The 21,531-nt window shown below is 32.7% G+C and overlaps 5 protein-coding genes, 1 long non-coding RNA gene and 1 other non-coding gene across 9 annotated transcripts; 4 read left to right on the top strand and 3 right to left on the bottom strand.

Annotated features, from left to right (window-relative positions):
* The first annotated feature begins 21 nt into the window (after positions 1–21).
* LOC139990658 (E3 ubiquitin-protein ligase KCMF1) lies at positions 22–8,813 on the top strand. 2 transcript variants are annotated; one of them, XM_072010077.1, is made up of 8 exons: positions 22–290; positions 1,770–1,937; positions 2,032–2,171; positions 2,265–2,461; positions 2,946–3,120; positions 3,266–3,480; positions 3,819–4,260; positions 4,363–8,813. In XM_072010077.1, the coding sequence occupies exons 1-8, from the start codon at positions 275–277 to the stop codon at positions 4,543–4,545; spliced, it is 1,536 nt and encodes a 511-aa protein (XP_071866178.1). In that variant the 5' UTR covers positions 22–274; the 3' UTR covers positions 4,546–8,813. The 2 variants fall into 2 exon arrangements, with proteins under 2 accessions (XP_071866178.1, XP_071866177.1); XM_072010076.1 differs by having other exon boundaries at positions 26–290; positions 2,928–3,120.
* LOC139990677 (uncharacterized) lies at positions 2,330–11,393 on the bottom strand. Of its 2 annotated transcripts, none has more exons than XR_011800617.1 (2): positions 11,283–11,393; positions 2,330–2,483 (listed from the first exon to the last, which is right to left on the bottom strand). It is a non-coding gene; the product is annotated as an uncharacterized lncRNA (long non-coding RNA). The 2 variants fall into 2 exon arrangements; XR_011800618.1 differs by lacking the exon at positions 11,283–11,393 and adding an exon at positions 2,759–2,931.
* Positions 10,932–12,876, top strand: Rpi (Ribose-5-phosphate isomerase). The gene is made up of 6 exons (XM_072010102.1): positions 10,932–11,219; positions 11,325–11,385; positions 11,648–11,763; positions 11,833–11,966; positions 12,046–12,187; positions 12,263–12,876. The coding sequence occupies exons 1-6, from the start codon at positions 11,157–11,159 to the stop codon at positions 12,449–12,451; spliced, it is 705 nt and encodes a 234-aa protein (XP_071866203.1). The 5' UTR covers positions 10,932–11,156; the 3' UTR covers positions 12,452–12,876.
* Positions 12,877–13,078: 202 nt separating this feature from the next.
* Positions 13,079–13,151, bottom strand: Trnak-uuu (transfer RNA lysine (anticodon UUU)). Its single transcript has one exon. It is a non-coding gene; the product is annotated as a tRNA-Lys (tRNA).
* A 1,675-nt stretch (positions 13,152–14,826) lies between these two features.
* Positions 14,827–17,511, top strand: LOC139990674 (uncharacterized). The gene is made up of 4 exons (XM_072010106.1): positions 14,827–15,032; positions 16,533–16,610; positions 16,684–16,762; positions 17,219–17,511. Exons 1-4 carry the CDS (start codon positions 15,027–15,029, stop codon positions 17,461–17,463), a joined length of 408 nt encoding a protein of 135 aa, XP_071866207.1. The 5' UTR covers positions 14,827–15,026; the 3' UTR covers positions 17,464–17,511.
* Positions 17,512–17,556: 45 nt separating this feature from the next.
* LOC139990665 (TNF receptor-associated factor 6) lies at positions 17,557–19,310 on the bottom strand. Its single transcript, XM_072010091.1, has 5 exons — positions 19,011–19,310; positions 18,755–18,892; positions 18,457–18,678; positions 18,067–18,311; positions 17,557–18,007 (listed from the first exon to the last, which is right to left on the bottom strand). Exons 1-5 carry the CDS (start codon positions 19,096–19,098, stop codon positions 17,753–17,755), a joined length of 948 nt encoding a protein of 315 aa, XP_071866192.1. The 5' UTR covers positions 19,099–19,310; the 3' UTR covers positions 17,557–17,752.
* A 427-nt stretch (positions 19,311–19,737) lies between these two features.
* On the top strand, positions 19,738–21,443 carry LOC139990654 (nucleoporin Nup43-like). Its single transcript, XM_072010062.1, has 7 exons — positions 19,738–19,951; positions 20,072–20,176; positions 20,246–20,370; positions 20,474–20,598; positions 20,681–20,832; positions 20,902–21,148; positions 21,205–21,443. The coding sequence occupies exons 1-7, from the start codon at positions 19,838–19,840 to the stop codon at positions 21,375–21,377; spliced, it is 1,041 nt and encodes a 346-aa protein (XP_071866163.1). The 5' UTR covers positions 19,738–19,837; the 3' UTR covers positions 21,378–21,443.
* Positions 21,444–21,531: the final 88 nt, after the last annotated feature.

Below are 21,531 nucleotides of genomic sequence, written 5' to 3'. Positions count from 1 at the left end.
AAAATGTGGCAACGCCGCAATGACAGAGACCCTGCCCGCAACATTCTCCGGGAGCGTAGGTCTAGTGTGACGTCACGGTAGCCTAGTTGGGTTAGGTTTTACGCTGGAAATTCTAACGAAAAATTTTTTGTTTGACGATTAATGTTTTCCTCATTGTATCTGCTGCATTGAGGGACGTGAAGAGCTAACGCAGTGGCGAGCAGTAATCGTATTTCGTAAACCGTTCGATCGCGAGACTTCGCGCTATCGGCGTATATGAGATTTTAAACGGAAAATGAATCGACATGACGGTACGTACGTGTGCGCTGTTTCTGACTAGCAAGTCAGCCTTTACTTCACATGCTAAATTTGTTTTATATTGATGACAAAATTTTTTGATCATGGGGTATTCGGGAATATGCATAAAAAGTTTGTGTAGACTCATCGTCGAGGTTACGAAATCGAGAATGTATGAGATTTTTCCTAAGACATTTCTTGTAAGCTCTGTACCAAAGGGTCTAATGTCAGAGGCCAGATGGCAGCACTTATAAAAAATTTACTCCAATTTCTTTGGGTTTATAATGCTCTTTGATGATTGTGCTCAACTTTTTTGCCATGTCATCATTTTTTCTTATTTTAATTATATAAAATGAATAAAATTCACGGGGAAATTTATCGACCCATTGTCAAGATGAGCTCTGCCAAATGGTTTCTTTGATATTGCTTTTCTTGTACAATTCCTTTCTCTTTCTTACAATGTTAAATCTCTAAAACATATTGAAACATATTTTTCTTATCCTATATCTTTGAATTAGTCTTTTTCCTCACTTTTTTCAACTTTCAAGTTTGTATTTTCTAAATAATGCGTTGTTTATTATATTCCAATGGTATAATATTAACATCACAGAAATGCAATTATATTGGATTTTTAAGTTAATGTGTCATAATGAGATTAGCAAAGTAAAGAGTAGTTGTTGTTTGCATAAATAAAGTTAGTACATATATTCTTTCTTATTTATTTAACATCTACGCATGTTACATAATTGAAATTAGAAATATTGTATTGAAGTTCAAAAATGTTATTGCTGACTATTAATACACATATATGTAGCTCTTAACTTTTATGATACTATTACAATAAAAGTGACATCATACTTAACTTATCGTACTTTTTAAAATATGTATATGCATATATGTGTATAACTTGTAAAAATGTAGCATTATGAGGTATATAGGAAAACGCATGAAATTAAAAACTCATTGTGTATTTGTTATTATAGCTATAAAGATTGTTTTATTAAATAAGAAACTAAATTTTTAAATGCATTTAATTATAAGAAAATTACATGTGTAGTGTCTGTATATAATGCACATTGCCTCAATATTATTTTGTTATTTTACTTATTTACAGTTATGCTGAAGTTACTTTATTGTTGTATTCAATAAATTATTAAGCTGTAGTTGTCTGCTATAATAAGAATACACGGCTGAATTTTTTATGTCAAAAACTATATACATTTGAAACAGACTTAAATAATCTATCTTTAATAGATCTAGTTCAAGGTTATTGTATGTATATGTCGGTATGAAAGATATATAAATATCTTTTGTAGAGACAATAGTGCTTTTTATTAAAGTTCTTTATGTAAATGTATTTAACTTACATACATGTAATATCATCCTTTACTTATATGCTATGTATCTAATACTAATAGTCAATCTAATTTGATTTTATTACTATAAAATTCTAATCCCTATATATACAAATATATAGTAATTATTTATTTTAGGGGTAAGTTGTGACGCCTGCTTAAAGGGGAACTTCCGGGGTCGCAGGTACAAGTGCCTCATATGCTACGATTATGATTTGTGTGCCAACTGTTACGAAGGAGGTGCCAGTACTACGCGTCACCATAGTGATCATCCTATGCAGTGTATACTTACTAGATCTGAGTTTGGTAAGTTAATTATTAAATTCTATGTATATAATAATTGTCTTTTAAGTATAGCCAGCCTAATCATACAAACCAATTTTAATTTATTATTTTGTAGAATTATATTATGGCGGAGAGGCAGTAAGTGTAGAACAGCCTCAATCATTAACTTGTCCTTACTGTACAAGAATGGGTTTCACTGAGGCTACACTGCAAGAACATGTTGCTGCAGATCACTCAGACACTTCTTTTGAAGTTGTATGTATACTATAATATATATATATATATGTGTCTATCATACATTACCTTTTCTATTAGAGAGAGATTTCTAGGTTTCCAATTTTATTATAGGTTTGCCCAGTATGTGCATCTGTCCCAGGGGGAGATCCTAATAACGTGACTGATGATTTCGGTGGTCATTTAAGTTTGGAGCATCGTAGTGGACCAAGAGACTTGATCTCTTTTCTAGATGAACCAGCTTCAAGTAGATATACCGGTAGACGGATAACACATTCATCTAGAGTTGTTGGTGGACCACGGCCTCGCAGGTATGTATATTTGATATACGCGCTATATTAAATGATTATGAAAAAGTGTTATAATATTTGTTATAAATATTGTAAGTATTATATTCAAGAAAACGTGGAAACAATTATCTTCCACTAAAACTAAATATCAAATGTGTTTGAGTGCTAGTTTATTAATCTATTTTAAAAAAATTCTATCGACACTGATTATGAATTACAGTAGTGTACAAATTCTACGATGTTTGACTGCATGTATTTTGTTAAGTATCATTTTTTGCTTGTCCTATAACATTAACATTATAATTTATCAGTCATTACCATCATCTTTTTAGCGAAACATAGTTCAATAATCATGATAGTATATTGTAAGATAAAAGATGCATTCTCTTTTTGAAATGCCTAAAAAGAACGCTAAGCCGGATTTCAGCTTCAGTTTATCATCATCTCATCTTAGATAATGTTCATTGGCGTGTCATTGGACCTTCAGGTCCAATATGCATTTCAGTTCGTCCGGAGGATTGAGTCCGAGTAGTCGAGAAGGTATAGATCCAATTACAGAATTACTTTCTCAATTATCCGGTGTTCGTAGAAGTGGTGGAGGAACTGGTCAAAGTTCGTCAGCACCATCGCAATTACAACAATTGCAAATGCAGCTACAGTTGGAACGACAACAAGTTAGAGTATGTATGATTTAATAACAAAAAGGTTTTTAGTAAAAATATTAAGTTGTAGTAAAAATAAATTAATCAAGAGCTGAATTCCTAAAATACGAATATATAAGTTATCGAATTAAAAATACACGATACAATAGAAACATCTTTTCAGGCTGCTAGACAACAATTGGAGCGATTACCTAGGAGGCAGACTCAGGTCCTTGGCTCTGCAAGTTGTGGAGGAATTATTAGTGGAAGTGGTCATTCTACTACTATGACTAGCGTGGTAGCAAATAGTACGACTAGTAACAATAATACAACTAATGTGGCGAACCCGTCCGGCGTATCATCTACTAGTTCACAGAACTATATGTTTTTATTGCCAAAGTATGTGTTATGCGTAAATATCGGAATATACACATCTAAAAGTATCTAAAATATGGTCAAAATATTAATTTTTATGCGCTAGTATTTGAGTATTTTTATAAATATATTTTCGACATACACGTGCATGCATGCAGTCTTTTGTCTGAAACATGCAAAACTGCATGTCATGATCAGTGCGTAGGATGCCAAAAGTTATATTTTAAGATGATTCCATGAAACGGACATATGCCTTTTTTTTAGTTTCCAAAGGACCAGTAACCTTATGTTTATACATAGATGTTCTTAATTGCTATATTTATTTTAATTAATATTACATGTGTGCTTTTCTCCGTTTATAGATGTATTACCAGTTCTCTCTCCGACTCACAGTTGCAAAATATTGAACGTGAAAGTGCAAATAGAAGTCTCTTTACGTGCGAACTTATTCTTGGAACGCTTTCTCAAACATTGCCGGAGTTAACACAGGAACAATCTGTAGCGCAAACACCAGTATCAAGTGCAACTACTGCTACAAGCAGTCCCGAAACACCAAATGCTAACTCTTCCTCAGTTTCTACGAAGAAATTAAACGTAACTCAAGAAGCGAAAAGGGATCAAACAATGAGTAAACATGTAACGCAAACGTCTATGCAACAATCACATACCGTTCAAACTACTACCGCTGGGAGTGTGGGGACAGGTCTTCAGAATCAAGGATTGCCACCAAATTCTAATAACCTCGCGATACAAAATTCACCTATGGTTCAAACACTGATGCACAGTGTATTGCCTGAGTCATTGGTAAGTATATACGAAGATTTAAGTTCGCAATTTCGAAAATTTAAACTTTACGTTAAAGAATCGTGACAAAAATAATTTAGTATTTGTAACTTCGTTATACAGGTATTGCAGGAATCACTGTCGCTACCATATAGTAGAACTATCAGAGAACCGATAGTAACCCCAGCACCAGCGTACCTTAGAGGTGGGGTCGGTCCAGTTGGCGTAACAGGTCCTTCACGTAGGAAGCCAGTTAGGGCTGTAGATGGCAGAAACCAATCTACGGAACCTCCGCCCCCACACTAACCCTTCCTTACCCCGTACCCACCCACCCTGATTCCTCACAGGACCCTCTAGCACTAGTCCTAGCACTGTTTAGAACACCTCATCATTATTGTTATTATTATAATATTATATATTAATAATTATTCAAATGCCCTCCTCCTCACCCTCCCTATCTTATCACTTTTCAAAACTCTAATCTCGCCATCTTTTGTCGTTACGTGACATGGAACAAGGGCAAGGGCTGATTCGCCGACACATGCAAATAATGTAAATAACTCACTTCTTGCAGTCATATACACTCCTCGTACACACTCCTCAGCGAGTCTTGCCACGTTCTACATCGATATTATTATATCCATTTACAATAACTTGATCGAGGATAGAGACGGGCAGGTAAAAATAATAACAATATAATTATATCTTTTAGCGTTTCATGTTTGGTGGCTGTATGGGTTTGTTAGAACAGAGTTAGATTGATAAAATACTCAGTTTTATTTAACACATAAAATCTTGGGAATGTAGAAACTCTAACAATTCACAAGACGCACTGCCCGTCATACGCACCAGTTTAGCTGTGCTTAATTTAAACTGGTTAAATTTTTTTGGTCATCGTATGTTTGATATATATATGTATACATATTTTTTAAAATTAGTTTAATGTCATGTGTATCATTGAAATACAAATATGTTTTACGGGAAAAAGCTTATAAATCTGCTTGGGTTGGTCCGTTTGTATTTGAAAAATCTTAATCATCGGACAAATATTTTAAAGCGAGTAACTAACGATTTTTAATCTACATGCTTTACGAAATCGTCAAAGCGCATGTGCATTAACGTTTTGTTAGATGAACATAAGTTTTAAATAGTCAACTATACGATGTTTGAATCATTTCAGAAAGATAATCCAGAATCAGTGATTCTAAATATTAAGTTGGCGGGCCATCCCTTAATGTTATGTATCACTCAGGAATTAGTACTTTAAAATGGAGGGATTAAGTTGGGTCTTACATGCCAAACAAACAGAAATCTGAATCATTTTCTCTTTCAAAATTAATCGTATTTATTTAAAGTATTTATTGGAAAGTTTATTTTTGTTGTTGTTTTGAATTTTTGCGTATATCGCGCTAGTACTACGTTTTAAAAATATCACGTGGTCCCTTTTCTTTTCTTTTAATCATTCGTTTATGAATCTATAATCGCTCCATTTTACAATGTGAAATGAAATAATATTTGTATGTGTGTTCGTTTTTTTTCTCAATAACAGAGGCTTTACTGATTTGATATATGTAAAAATTATACGCGATATGTCAAAGTAAAACCGGGAATTTCTGTGTTCCATTTCTTTGAATTAGTTGAATTGAAGCTTAATTAATTAATTGATATAATTAATGTTTATTTTATGCTAAAAGCGTCGGAAACAAGTACGTGCGTATGACCCACGCAAATGCATTCGAAACTTGTGAAGGTTCTACTGAGAGTAGAATATGAAGGCGCTCGTACGAACGAGCAATAATTATTTTTCAATTGTCTTTAACTCCTACTCAATTTTCTTTGATTTTTGCCTAGACTTTCTTGTTAATCACTTTATGTATATCGCATATTGTAATTAATTTCCCCTTGTATTACATTCAGATTCTATGTTAATTGATTTGTGGGTGTATCTGCAAGATGTGGATGAAAATGAAGTAAAATTATACATATACATATATACATATAAACTTGTAAAAAGTTATACAAAATATGTAGCGCGTGATTTCATTTTTTTTTTTGTCTTATGCTCTCGCGTGTTCTGGCATTCTCGTTGGTAAATTCGACATCGGATTACTTATAACGTTACAAAATAACCAAAGGTGTTGAAAAATCATACATTTCGTTCTTTTTTATTTTCCTCGATCTTTCAGTAATAATTTCGATAATAATTTAATATCTTCTTTTAAACGCACTATTTGCTTTATGCACCTATTTCTCCAACACTTCTAATAATTTCTCGTATTCCACTGTGATGTGTGAATTGGAAACAAGATATATAAAATAGCGAAGCAACGATGTAAAGAAAGAAAATGAAAAGTCTACTAATTGCCTTAACGCGAAATGCCTGAAAGGGAAAAAGTTTAGCCTTTTGTGGAATGCGTGGTTAATCAAAAGAATCCTTTACACGTGATATACTTCATACAAACGTGATGCTGTATACTTATCTAAACTAAATAAATATGTGCATATCCCCCCCTAAAAAAAAAAAAAAAAAAAAAAAGAGAAAAGAAAAGAAAAAAAAACTATAAGATGCAGATATTAAGAGAGAAATAATGAACTTGATATATATTAATGTGCACATCTCGATGACTGATAAGCTAGTTATTTTTCAAATTTTACACGAATTCATAAGCGTATAATCTCAGAACGAAGCAAGACTCCAACAAGCACGTTTAATACAAAAACCAATTACATTAATTAAAAGGAAGGAAAGGAAGAAATAAATAACATGATTTGCTATGTACTAAAATAACTTCGTATAAAGTCGAAAATTACAACTGGGTGTTTTTTTTTTTTTCTTCTATTCTTGATACTTGCGAACTTATGTTCCCCTTGTTTCCACGTCACTTCGGGACTATAAAATTTTTGGATTTTTACACTTCTATTTTACTATTAATATTATTTTATTACATTTATTGTCATTATGTACTATACGACGACAGCAGGAAAAATAATTTCTATACATTTCCTTGTCAGAAGAAAGATTTCGAGGGACAGTGTAACGCCTTTTCCAACAGTCGAACGCTGTATCAATATCGTTATATTTTTATTGTTAGGATTTTTGTCATGGTTCATTTTGAAATTTCAGCATAATCTTAACAAACAGCTTTTTACATTATATATAAATATAAAAATATATATATACATATAAATATATATATATTTATTTATTTATATATATATATATATAATATACATTTATTCATAAGGACGAAAAGGTGCCTCGGAGTATCGTCGTAATTCTCACGTTCCTTCTATTTTCTTTTTTCTTTTATATGATTAACACCTACGTAATTAATTACTTCTCCTTTTCTTCATTCATATATATATAGAAAAAACGTAAAAAAAACTTAGGTAATTCGAGGATCTCGGTCTATATAGTAGAAAGTTTTGAGATTGGGCGTCTTTGAAAGAAAGTTTCGATGCTTTGTAAAGATATCGACGATTCTCCTGGATATCCTTTGTAGGAGAAAAAACAAAATAACACGATTAAAAAATTATTCTTGTGAACGAAGTAACGAACAGAAAAAGAAATATTCTTGGGTGGATTAAACGGTTGTTTTTATCACGTCCTTCATCCGTATGTTATCTCGAGTGTCAGGAAAGTGGAATTTTCTGTGAATTTTCGAATTTTAATCGAAACCATTACGCCCGACGAATTAACAAAAAAGAAAAGAAAGAAAGGGGATGAGAAGACTTCGCTGAAACAGGTCTTTTGTCAGTTAGAACGTAGCCAATGTCTACAACGAATTTCATGAAAATCAGAAATGAATGATGGAATTGAAATTCAACAATAAGAAAAAACAACAACAAAAAAAAAAAGAAAAAAAAAAGAAATACGATGGAAAAACTGTGAAACGCGTACGACATTTTCCCCTTTTCTATTCGACGAAGAGATTCTCCTTCTAACGAATTGAAATTTCGATTTATATTTATCTATATTTTACGTATCATTGCCTACTGTATGCATATAAATAAATAATATATATTATACATGCTTATATATAAATATATATATATACATGTGTGTATACACACAAACATACATTTACGTAAATGTGTGTATACACTTACGCACATGTGTACAACAGCGACTAGTTGCGTTTGTGCGTAGATCTGTATTGTTTTAATTGTAATCAATCGTGCGTGTGCATACGTATCGAAGAAAAAGTTATGTAGACGACTAAAAATAGAGAAAAAATTGCTGTAAACCGGGGACAAAAGTGATTGGGAACGCGAACATACGCAACTTATCGTAGCGAAGAAAAATAAAAAAGTTTTAAATTTAATTAAAAATCTCGATAATTTATCGTATTACGCTCTCATTACGATACCGTTTCTTATCGTTATAATCGATTATTAGCGACTAATAATAATAGGGCTTCTATGTAGATAATGGCCCAATAACGCAGGAGGAGTCTGACTGTGTGTATATATATATATATATTATTAATATGATAATTTTAATGAAGGGGATGTGTCGTTGAGATTAATAATGCTGTATTATTAACGACGCGCGAATCAATTAAAAATCACTCTCAGAAAACTGTACTTTATCGCTAAGAAGCTATCTGATAAAAAAACAAAAAAAAAATTACAAAAAAAAAAAAGAAATAACAATAAACGTGAGAAAGGAACTTTCTTTTCTTTTTTATTAAAAATATTTATTATGCTATATTTTCCACAGTATTTTTGTACTGTGATATAATACGAATATGCACTATCAAGAACTGTCGCAACGTTGCCTTCCTCACGTTAGACTTTTCGTTCCCTTGAAAAAATGTCGCGGTAACTATCAGTCAGCGAAAAGAATACGACATGAGTAGAAAGGAAAAAAAAAGATATATATATATATATTAATATATATATATAATATTGAATCTTTAATATTGAATAAAGTCGAATCAGAACTAGTTACAAGGTAACTTTGAAATACTACTTTCAATACTATTGTTCAATTCATTTGCTATACGTAAACACGACTAACGTCATCAATAAGTGCGTATAGAATCTTTAATTCATCGCGAATTTGATTAAAAAAGAAAAAAACAAATCATGTCGTGTTCAAGACTCCCGTCTTGATCCAAAGATAGGTAAAAGAAATTTGAGCGTATTATTTTCTTCGAAACATATTACGATATCGTAAGATTAATCGGTAAATATTTTTCACGAAACTCTGACGAGTTTTGATTGTAATCCTAGCCAAAGGAAGAAGCGAGTGGTGTACGGAGGAGAGCACGATAGAAAAAAATTTGTAGGAGTTAGCAAAGCGCATATATATGTATGTAACACTAGAAAGAAAAGTGGGTTAAAACACGATGTAGCGGCTTCTGTGGCCCATCTAAAGATCTAAACGATTTTTCTTTCTGCATTATTTTGTTTTACGTGATCGAGGGTGGTGTACGGGATAGGAGGGTAGAATCAAAACAGAAAGTTGATGTCGTGAAGCCTCCCACACAAAGTCCTTTCTAGTTCGTCGGGCAAACAGAAACAGTGTAAGAGTGAACGAGAGAAAAAGCTGTATGTATACATACGCGTGTATGTGTGTGCCTGTACATGAAGAACAGAAGGAGAAAAATACGTTTTAACTTTTTCTTCCTTTCTTTATTTTTCTTTTTTCATTTCCTTCAATGTAATTTTCACTTTACGAATTTCTCGGTTGAAGAAAAAATAGACGCCGATTTTATCGTTTTAGAAATAGACACCCACAGCCAGGCTGAAGCGAAATAGAAGAAGAAAGAAAGAAATAGAAAGTACATCTTCGAACACACAGACACTGACCTGCGTTGCAATTAGTATTATTGCAAATTTACTGGAGTTATGAACTTATTGGCACGGCCGCATTAACCGTGATCCACTGCCTGAGCTAAAGAAATTAAAAAATAAATCATAATAAGCATTCAGCGGCTTTATGTATGTAAGCTTCGAAATAATGTTCACTCTTCGTTGCGAAAAAAGAAACAGACTTTCGTGTGTAAATCTTGGAAGGACAAAATGGTGGTAGATGTCCTAGTTGTATCATGCAAGGCTGATCTCTTTGCGATCGGTATAGTATTAGGTATCACACAGTCGTTGTGCATTTCACAAGATTACCTTAATTCGGCCTTGCTCGTCGGTACATGCAGTTAAGCAGCAGCTATTTTGTCGGAGAAATCTAGAGCCTTTGGTTCTCTTATTTTCGACAAAGTTGCTACTAAAGGTATCGTGTATCAACGTACTTGAATTTTTGCTAAACGATCTTTTCCTAAGCCTGCTCGAATACATACATAATAAAATTACAGCGCGAGAGATTGTTCGTGGATTTTTACCTGATTTTTAAAAAAAGATAAAGAAATCGACCGATACACATAAAAATGTACGGACGTAATGAACGAAAGTGAGAAAGAAGAGAGAGAAAGAACGAGAGCACGAACGAAAGAAATTACGATGATAAAACAGAAATATTGTGCGTGACATGTTGAAGTGGAATGTGTTGACGAATATTACTATTGAAGTAATAATAGAGAATTAAAGTGAAATCTTATACATAATAATTATTGAAATGTAAATTGTGTTTGGTTGTATTTTGTGTTATTCGCCTCTGATGCTAAATATAATGGAAATTCGATTAAATTGCATCGTTTATGTTTATTCTATATAACGAAAAATTATAATTTTTACATTCTCGATTGTTGGAACGGAATCATTTGAATTTTGCGCCGGACCTGCGTACAAGCGCACTTTCGCGATTCGTTGACCTAACGGTTATGACGGTATTGCAGAACCATTTTGAAATGCAAAATTTATTTAGCAACACACAGTATGCACGCATAGTACTTAACGAAGGTTTATAACTTCGCTCGTTAGCAAATATTTTCAGTTTTTCAAGAATCTTGCCAAAAATGGGACCGTTGGAGAGTGCTAAGAAAATTGCTGCCTACAAAGCAGTTGATGAATATGTGAAGGTAATTTCTATTTTAAATAAATTGAATTAAATAAATAAATAAATACTAATTTAAATAACTCACTGGTGTTTCATCGTTTGAATTTTGCGCACCTTTATTTTTCAGAATAATAGCGTTATTGGAATTGGTAGTGGATCTACCATAATATATGCTGTTCACAGGATTGGTAAGAACAATATTTTTTATTTAATTATAATCGTTCATAACCAAATTTCCTGTACTATTGCTACAGTCTATATGTAGTTAATTCTGTTATAAAATCGTCATAGTGCACCTTTGACCCCATCAGGAGATAAGATTGTACTTGATTCAAATGTGATTGTAACAAGAATATTTTAATTTGCCCTAGGAAATTTTATCATGCTGAATCATTAAATATTGTGATCTTGAATATATATGCGAATGATGGAAAAAACTGTATTTTTCAGTTGAACGTGTAAAGGAAGAAAATCTTAATATTGTTTGTGTTCCAACTTCGTTCCAAGCTCGTCAGCTAATATTGAATAACCACCTTCGCCTAGGTGATTTGGAGAGTTATCCTCAAGTAATGAACAATTTTTTATCTATATTATTTACAAAAATATTTTCTATATTGTTGTTTGCATATTAACAGTTGGATTGTGCAATTGACGGGGCGGATGAAGTTGACTCTGATATGAATATCATCAAAGGTGGAGGAGGTTGTTTACTTCAAGAAAAAATTGTTGCATCCTGTGCTAGTCAATTTATTATAATAGCCGATTATACGTAAGTGTTGTATTTTTGCAGACAAAATATGTTTAATGTACGTGTGTATTTTTTTACTTATAATACTTAATGATTTTAGGAAAAATTCTCAAAAACTTGGTGAAAACTATAAGAAAGGTATTCCTATCGAAGTAGTTCCAATGGCATACACTGTCATTCAAAAAAGAATAGAAGATAATTATGGAGGATTTGTAAAAGTTAGAATGGCTTTGGCTAAAGCTGTAAATATTTTTCCTAATAAATTATTTTCTGTGTTTATGAGTATTACACGAATTACATTATTTATCTTCTTTCAGGGTCCAGTTATAACAGACAATGGTAATTTCATTCTCGATTGGCATTTCCCACAACATCTAAGTAATTGGAATAAAATTAACATAGATATCTCGATGATGCCTGGAGTTGTGGAAACAGGGCTTTTTATAAAAATGGCGGAAAAAGTGTTCTTTGGAATGCCTGATGGTAGTGTTAAAGAACAGTTTTGAAATGTAGTTTAAACGTTAGGTATATTTTTGATGATATTAGTACTATTGACTAAGACTTAATTTAAATTTTGACAAAAGGGTTTGGAGGATCCTAGTTACTTTTTCTTTCCTAAAGTGATAATGCATTATCATACTTGCCATTCGTGATTCTCATTTCCATTACATTCATGTAGTTTTACGTTACACTCTTTATAAGTGAATCTTAAAAGAGATTGTGTTCCATAGACTGAACTTTTATCTATTTATATTGTAATTTATCAAAAAACAGAACACTTGGGATAGTATCGAGTTTTCTGTTTTTGTTATGATTTTTATTCTATGTGTTCTGTAAATAATACTGAAGTTATCGTACACATTATTTGTGTACAGTCATTTACTGTAAAATGAAAAGTTAAAGAGATATAAAATTGGAAATTTTTATATAATATGGTGTTTCGTTTCTGCCCTGCAAGTTACTTCATATTCCCACATAAAAATTTCAGAAACAATTGCTGTATTAAACTGCGATATATATTTATTCTTTCGTTTTCGAAGTGTTTCAATAAACCGATGAAACATTTTATGTATCATTGGTATTACTATATGGTATCATTATAGATAAAATAAAAAATTGCAAAAAGTTATATACGCCCGAACAGGGACTCGAACCCTGGACCCTCAGATTAAAAGTCTGATGCTCTACCGACTGAGCTATCCAGGCATTTGGGAGTTGCGTATTTATAAAATTTTAACCATTGTATCTATACTAAAAATCATTCATATATTTAATTAATTATTCCCATTATTTAAATAATATATAATATATATATGAAAATTATTTCACTTATTCTATTGTATTTTAATAAAGAATATCTTGCATAACTTTAATAATTCCTTCTTATTAACATTCATTTATTTTTATTGAATCTTAATAGATTTATTTTCATATAGACATTTTTAACGATGAGAATATAACGCGCGCACAAGTAATATTCACTCGTTTTATACACGAAGAGAGTTATATATCAAGAGTAATATTGTTCTGTACGCATCTGTTATTCATAAGCTGCGAACCCGTCGTGATTTACAATACTAAGACGATTATGATCAACATATATTTGACGCATTATTAAAATGCTGAAAAAATATAGAACAAGGACAACAAGGTTAACTTACACGATAGTTTACAAAGGACCAAGTGTCTAGAACGTAAAAACTGTACAAATTTAATATCAGATTTTATTTATAGATTCTCTTTGATGTCATAATAAAATATAGTCAAATCAGAGAGAAAATTAAGAATTCACTAGCATAGCGCGTGTATTTTATGACACATATTTCATTTCTTAAAAGTGTTTTGATTCCAAGAATACTATTTTACAAAACGAAATATTATTTTCTTAATCCTTACATCTCCTGACATTCAGTATTAATTTATGTTCGATATACAACAGACTAAACAATAACAAAAAAGAATGTTAAAAATTTGAATGGACGAAGGCGGACAAGGGGCAGTTGCCAAGGGTTGGATAACTTTAATGTAACTCAGCGGGTACTGATGCGCGAACGTTGTTAGTACTTAGCCCCGGCTGCTTTCCTTTGATTTACACGGAATTTCTTGTCGATCAGTCTTCCATAAGCTGCTTCTTGCCTTGATCGTTCTACTATGTTTCGATCTTTTGTTGTCAGCCTTTGCATATTTATCAAATATAGTTTGCTACTTCTCTCGATGGACATAAGTGGGATAACGTCGCGGGGGGTACAGAACCATTTAAAACCTTCCACGGCTGAGAACTTACATTTGATGATACTCTTTCCGGAAAAATATTATTTAAGATTAAAATTATATAGAAAAAATCTGCTGTTTCTTTATTTGCTCCTTGGAACTTCATTATATTTTGCAAAATATATAAATGAAATTATTAGTATAACATTTGAATTGTTTTCATATATCTAAGAAGTTTCTGTTTTAACATATTGCACATTTAACAGTATAGCTATTGTGTATTATATATGTATTGTATATACAGTGTCTTGTGAAAGTATTTGAGCACTTGTAGAAATTTCGAAATGTTTCGTTTATAATATGTTTGATAAAAATTTTCTACGCTGAGTATTTAAATACTTTAGTATATATAGTTTTTGCGTACATTATATCGTGTATTATGTAGGCAAACCTTAATCTTTGACGCATCGGTAGTTACAACAAACGAAGTGCATGATACGAATAAGACACGAACAAATGCATAATTTCTGCGTTTCTTGCACCATTCAGACTGCGAAATATACTAACCACATTCCGCGTAAAGAATGTTAAATGTACCGTTCCATGAGCCATTATGAACGGTCATGCGTTCCTCTGGCGCATGTATTTACGCCCTCGAACGCTACTAAAGGAGGGGGTGGTATTTGAAGAGCTGAGGCGCGACTTCATCCCTCATACGCAGACTTGACTCTTTCCGCGAGTAACCTTTTGTCCTTTTATCAAAAGACGTAGCCAAACCGAAGAAAGAAAGTTCAACCGAGACAGTGTTTCTTCGTGCGCCTATAAGGATAATTCTTTGTGTTGCCGACCTTCAAGCTATAAAGATTCGACATGAAGGTAACTGTTGCGAATTCTCGACTAAAGAGCAACCGGTCAGGTCAAACCGATCGGTCGATATCGCGTACCTCGAATGATTTAACGCTCATGGTGGAGAAGGTTAAATAGATCGAGTGTTAGATTAATCCAGAACTGTATTTGCACTTGTTGTATAAAAGTAACGTGTGATGTTACGAACACGGCGGTGATAGGATCTTGTTGGGAGTAAAGTATTTCACCCGCACGGTACGATATTTGATGATGAACTTCCCTCCTACGTTGCTGATTCTCCCTATCAGCCGTTAGGTTTCGTCTGTCCATTCTGTCCTTCCGGTTGGTCTTTTCCCAGGATTAGATTTACAAATTAGGAGTATTTACTCTTTAGGAAATTCCGAATTACCTGTCGTCCCCGAGGCGTAAACCTAATAACTCCTAAGTTGTAAATCTAATTCCGGTTGGTCTTTTCCCGGATGGTTAAATGACAAAAATATGTTACAAGAGTTACTGTTCAGAATTTTGAGTGGTCGTCCGTTTATGGCACGAACAGGCCCATTCCCTCTTTAGGAAATTCCCAATTACCTGTCCTCCCCGAATTGTAAACCTAATTACTCCTAAGTTGTAAATCTAATCCCGGGTAAAGACCAACCGGAAGGACAGAATAAACAGACGAAACCTAACGGTTGATAGGGAGAATCAGCGACGTTTTTGTTAAAATATAGTCTTACGTAGAATAATAGTTAACTGTGTCTCTATATACACTGTACTTGATAAAATCCACTGTACGTAAAAAGACTTTTCGTACATGTATACCTTAAACAATATTCTCTTACGCGTTATGAATTACTATTATGTCTTAACCATTATGAATTACGTGCACGTTAATTTCCTGACGCCTTATAATATAAATTTCTAGTTACCTGTTGACAGCGTCTGAAGAGGTCGCGTCACTATTTTCCAATTTCCCTTCTCGATCAAAAATGTAATTACATCCGATATTGCCTATTACGATTTTCAATAGAGAAACTTTGAAAAAGGTATTAACAATAACGAGAAGCGTCAACCTAGGAACGATTATTAAAATATAATGAAACTTGTAATTTACTTGTAATTACATTATTGAACTGTTGCAGTCCACTTAGTCGGCATATTACGTTATTACGCGAAGTTAAAAAGTTTTTATTTGCATGGATGACGAACTTATTGCTCGAAGGAAGGATCGACCGGCTAGTATCGTTCGACATTAATTAACCGCAGTACAAACCTGATTAAAGTCATAAGCAGATTACAACAGTTAACATGTTTGAAAGGTTCACGTGCGATAGTTATATAATCGATATGATTATTAGAAATTACGCGTAGCCTCAGTAATTATCGAGATCTTGTTCTGGGTTTTAATCGGTTCATTAACGAATATAACGTTATACAGTTTAACCAATAACGAGGACAACTTTTATTTTATTCGAAATATTCAAAATTTTTTTCAATATTCCCTGCAATTTAACATTTTTCGATCATCTCTAGGCAATCAACCACGTTTGCTGTATTTTCATATTCGTATGCTTAGTGAACCTGACACATTCTGAGAACCCGCAGGATAAGGTAAATTATTATCTTAACAAGCAAACCACGTTCATAATTATAGCGATAATTAATTGATCGAATCAACTGTTAGATCGAGCAACAATTGTTAGACGTCTTCTCAACAGACGAATCGCTGAAGATGAAGAGACCTTTCTGCAATGCGTTCACCGGTAAGGAAAACCTAATTTCCAGTCCGCCATCAGATACGATTGAAAAATCACCCTTGTGCATGTTTATCTTCTTTCAAGAAAAACGGAAGAATGTTCTTGTATTCTTTCTTTATATTCCTAGTCTAGGTCTAGTTTTTTAATTTCTGTTTCATGCGTTTCAATTCTTTTTAACAAAATGTTCATCGTGATATAAGTGTATCTACGATTATATCATAAAATACCTGTGTTTAATTGAATCACGCGGTTGTCGAATCCAGATAAATGTTTTTATAGAACCATTTAATTTTCATTCGACGATAAATTAGAAGATAATCGTTTCTTTAGTATTCCACCGTGTCGTGAGTCCTGCTTTTGATTATTAGAATGCCATATTATGTAAAAGATTGAAAAAATTGGCAAATGTAATTTTTTTTTATAAGACCCTTTATCTATTCTAAAATAATCGATTGGTTCCAGGATGCGGAAGGAAGAGGAATTTTCATGAAAATTCAATGGAATCTCAGGGCATGGAAGCAAATGGCAGCATCCGACTTCCGATTTCCGTTTACAAGGCATTGCTGAGGGCAGCAACTCAAAATACTCGAAATACGATTCAACGTAATACAAATGATTATCAATTATCAGGAATCCCACAGGTTTATTTATCCGGTAGAATGCCTCTTCACAAGAGGTTCGATATTTCATCAACATCCCTGAATTAACTCAGTCGTTTAAATCTACAAACGACGCGAATTATTCGCGAAGAAGAATATTAAAGATATGTCACTTTGTTATTCTTTCTCCATTCTCGTTCCTTTCTATTTGCATATGGAATTTATTTAAACGATAGAAGATACAGTTTAATCCATTGACAATTAAATACTTTTCTTTTATACAATTACTTGTACGTTTGGTGAAACTCGAATAAAGTTAATTACAGAATATTATAATCTAGTAGAATTACTACGTACACTACTATGCATAATGTATAATTTTTAGTATAAAAATTATTTAAAGATAAACAGTCAGCTTGATCGTGATACTTCCATTCCAAAGATATTTAGTGCTCCTCGACGGACGATCGATCGAAACGGGCAACTTGACAAAAAAGATCTGTCGTGGGACGCTCAGTCCAACGCATTCTGCATTATCTGGTTCTCCAGTTAATTTTGGACGGCCCCAAAAATATTCCGAGCAAAGTGTGGACGGATCCCAAATCCGTGATCTTCGATCTTGTCGCGATTGCTCCGATGAATGATCCAAAATCTGAAAACACGATCATTCTAACGCTCCAACGAGATTAAGAGTAAAAATGTTGATTTTACCTCGAGGCGAATCTTATGGGGAAATGGCCACTTCAGAATAGAATCATGACGACCACGGGTCAATCCGACGCTTATGAAAACTGTACCGTCCGGAAAATATCGCGGTCTTACTTTGATGAACATGGCATACCCATTGTGGCCCACGTAAAATGTCGAACTGCGTAGGCAACGAGCGGTTTTCCAATTGGTAAGCTTCTCGTCAAAATGTTTTATCTGCCAGTAGTAAAAGAAGAGGTTCGCGGGTCCTGGGACATATTACGATACCGTATTAACTCTATATTTTATTTGTAACTCCATTTAGTCCAATATTCGACTATAATTCGAACGATTTAATCAATTCGCAAGTCTCAATCAAACCTCTTAATAACGTTACAGCAAAATGGTACGAACCATTTAATAATGAAGTTCTTTGGATCGTGTTGTTAAAGTTATCGATTTCAGACTGTCTTGGAGAGAGTGTATCGCCTTTGCCTTCGTGATAATCGTCGTATAATTTGGCCAGTTTTGGTACTTCCTTTTTCCTCTCCAAAACAGTGTTTAGCAATGCTTTGATTTCTTCCAGTTCTTTGATCAGACCTTTTTCTAAAGCTCGCAACTTTTCATCGATCATTTCTGGATATTTAGGAATAAAATTAGATAATAGAAAATAACGTGAACAATTGAAAAAAGATTAGAAGTTATTTCCTACTAGTATTACAAACTCCAGTAAGTATTCTCGTGACACTGGTACGTGCGCTTGCAACCAATTCTTCTGTAGCGATTTTACAACTTGCATGTTGCGTTTCCGTGACACCTTCGTCACTCGTTAAATTCGTGTCTGTAACAGCTGAAATTTTTTTTTCTTTTTCCACAAAACTTTTCTATATTTTTTAATCTTTTATTCATCGATACATAAATAATTTTATATAACGTCATATATTAATCTTGTATCCATTAATACTTACATAGTTGCAAGTCGTTTGCATCGCTTGCATCACAGCGAGTTAAGTGGAGCGTATTCAGATACAAGAACAGCAAAACCATCGATGACATCTTGGGGAGTAACTCGTTCTAAGATCATTCGAATTTACACTCACTTAAATAAGAATGTCGCAATTTCCGGAAACTTATAAAAATAGATTTAACAGCATTCTCAGATGATCATATTGGAGCTCCTCGAAACTTTTTCAATCGTGAGATAGTGTCTCGTTTGAAATAATTTACGTTTTGATAGGTAAGATATACATCTAGTTCACAACTTGATCACTGCGTAACTGTCCTCCGTATCTCCCGTGAATTATAAAATATAGGTAAATCCCTACCCTTCTTGTGATCAACTTAAATATAAAAATTGTAGAAATACTTTTTTTCAAATAAACGATGTAATTTATACATATGTTAGAATTATTTAACACTTGTCACTAATTTTCCTTTCTAAGTAATTTTAATTTTTAAATTCTAAGAATTTTTCTATATATACACACACATTCAAACTGCTTATAAATTAAGCAAGTACCCAAATGTTTTTAAATGATGAAATTTTAAATAAAAGTAAAACGACCGTTTTTAATTGTGTAAAATAAATAAAACAATTAAAATAATTAAAACAATTCTTTCTGTATATTTATTATACAAGGGAATAAAATATAATAGTAAGCAGATTTCGTTTCAAAAGTTCCGTTCAGCACATTTGGCGGTCTTTTTCACAGTCGCGTGGAAACGCGCGTGCATGTAAACGGTGGTCCCAGTTTTTGTCATTTCTACTCTAAATTAGATCGTATTTCGTAGCAAAATGAGCGAAAATGTACAAGGAACATTTGTATCGGAGAAAATTTCTAAAATCAGATGGAAACACGAAGATTTTGAAGATGCTACTAATTTTATAACCGGTAGTTGGGATGATCCGGTATGGTTATCTTCAATAAACTTAACCTATCGCATCCTCATGTACATATGAATTATTTACGATTATTGTGTTAAATAATGTTAATCATTTGTAATATTGTAATTTTCTATCATGTAATAGGTAAATAAAGTAACACATTGGACATTTCAAATGAATGATGATGGTGAATCCTATCCGGCAGTCGTATCATCTTATGCGATTCTCGGAGACGTAACTGAAATAAAGGTTTTTACTTTATAATATATAAAAAATATCATGGACAACTTTTTCATCAACGTTTTATTATTTTTACAGTTTATTTCAAAAGCTTTCTTCGTGGTGTCAACATCTATAGGTACTGTTAGGTTGTTACAGATTCATGAAAATCCATACTCTCAATTTAAAGAGCACATGTCATGGGAATTTATACACAAATTTGAGTAAGTTTTATTTATATATTAATATTATAAATTAATTATATATTAATTAAGATTTATTTCTTTTTAAACACAGTTTATGTTTCATTAATCTTTTTTTTAATAGTAATACAAGCGATTATGCATCTTGTACTGGACTTTCTACGTTTGAACAGGACATAGTTTCAGTGGGTGAAGATGGAAGAATTAATCTTTTAACAGCTGGACAGAAACAGCCAATTAGATCTATTAGTACTATAAAATTTTATTTCGTATATAAAATATTTATTTTATATGTTGATTTTACACATAAATAGCTAGATTTATGTTTTAGATGATGCGGATAGTTGCTCTATATATTGTATTGATTTCTTAAGACATAATGAGATACTTACAGGAAATTTAAGGGGACATATGAAAGTGTGGGATTTAAGAAATGATCAAGATCTTCCTGCTACAACGTTCATGCTTTCTGATCAATCGAAAGTATAATCTCTTTAATATTATCTCTAGGAAATTATTTATATACCTCCAAGTAAAGAGAAACTTTTGCAGACAGAAGCTACGAGTATTGCTCATCATCCTACTCAAAGACATATTGTCGTGGCTGGTGGTGGAGATGGCAGCTTAACAGTTTGGGACTTGAGACATAATACGTACCCAATGTCTCAACTCAATGCCCATGCTAAGGCTGTTAGCGAAATACTTTTTCACCCTGATAGACCAGAAAATCTATTTACGTGTTCAACAAGCGGTGAATTATGGCATTGGAATAATGCTCAGCATTCGAAACTAAGTTTAGGTAAGTTTTGTAATAAACAAATCTCACTGTATATTAGTAAATTATTCCTTTTTTAGACCCTACAAATACACATTGGTTAAACACGATTGGTACAAACGGTAAAGTTAATGTAACATCGCTTTGTAGTGCTATGCATAAGCCAATAAACAGTATTGACATCGATAGATCAACATTACTTTTTGGATGTGATAATGAAGCAATGTATATTGTTAGGAATATAGCTGTTTAATAACTATCCTAATTATATATTTTTCTAATTGTAACATACGGAGAAATAAATATCTTTTTTATCTTATGTCTGTTTATTTCAAGATGATGCACAAAATTGTTCATCTTTATTGTAGTTATGTTCAAATTTTAAATTGACCGCTTTCGAAATGAAT

The sequence above is a fragment of the Bombus fervidus genome, chromosome 9 (genome assembly GCF_041682495.2).
Source record: "Bombus fervidus isolate BK054 chromosome 9, iyBomFerv1, whole genome shotgun sequence".
Taxonomy (NCBI): domain Eukaryota; kingdom Metazoa; phylum Arthropoda; class Insecta; order Hymenoptera; family Apidae; genus Bombus; species Bombus fervidus.
The sequence above is the reverse complement of the archived record's forward strand: the minus strand, read 5'-3'. Positions and strand labels throughout refer to the sequence as shown.

Coding starts and splice junctions, on each gene's coding strand:
- LOC139990674 (XM_072010106.1), top strand. Junction 16,611..16,683: donor CTGAGAACCCGCAGGATAAG/GTAAATTATTAT, acceptor ATCAACTGTTAG/ATCGAGCAACAATTGTTAGA. Junction 16,763..17,218: donor TTTCTGCAATGCGTTCACCG/GTAAGGAAAACC, acceptor GATTGGTTCCAG/GATGCGGAAGGAAGAGGAAT.
- LOC139990665 (XM_072010091.1), bottom strand. CDS start 19,098: ATGTCATCGATGGTTTTGCTGTTCTTGTATCTGAATACGCTCCACTTA. Junction 18,312..18,456: donor AAGAACTTCATTATTAAATG/GTTCGTACCATT, acceptor AATATGTCCCAG/GACCCGCGAACCTCTTCTTT. Junction 18,008..18,066: donor CCCATAAGATTCGCCTCGAG/GTAAAATCAACA, acceptor TCGTGTTTTCAG/ATTTTGGATCATTCATCGGA.
- LOC139990654 (XM_072010062.1), top strand. CDS start 19,838: ATGAGCGAAAATGTACAAGGAACATTTGTATCGGAGAAAATTTCTAAA. Junction 20,371..20,473: donor GAATTTATACACAAATTTGA/GTAAGTTTTATT, acceptor TTTTTTTAATAG/TAATACAAGCGATTATGCAT. Junction 21,149..21,204: donor GCATTCGAAACTAAGTTTAG/GTAAGTTTTGTA, acceptor TTCCTTTTTTAG/ACCCTACAAATACACATTGG.
- LOC139990658 (XM_072010076.1), top strand. Junction 2,462..2,927: donor GGTGGACCACGGCCTCGCAG/GTATGTATATTT, acceptor TTGGACCTTCAG/GTCCAATATGCATTTCAGTT. Junction 3,481..3,818: donor TATATGTTTTTATTGCCAAA/GTATGTGTTATG, acceptor CTCCGTTTATAG/ATGTATTACCAGTTCTCTCT.
- Rpi (XM_072010102.1), top strand. CDS start 11,157: ATGGGACCGTTGGAGAGTGCTAAGAAAATTGCTGCCTACAAAGCAGTT. Junction 11,386..11,647: donor ATATGCTGTTCACAGGATTG/GTAAGAACAATA, acceptor TGTATTTTTCAG/TTGAACGTGTAAAGGAAGAA. Junction 11,764..11,832: donor ATTTGGAGAGTTATCCTCAA/GTAATGAACAAT, acceptor GCATATTAACAG/TTGGATTGTGCAATTGACGG.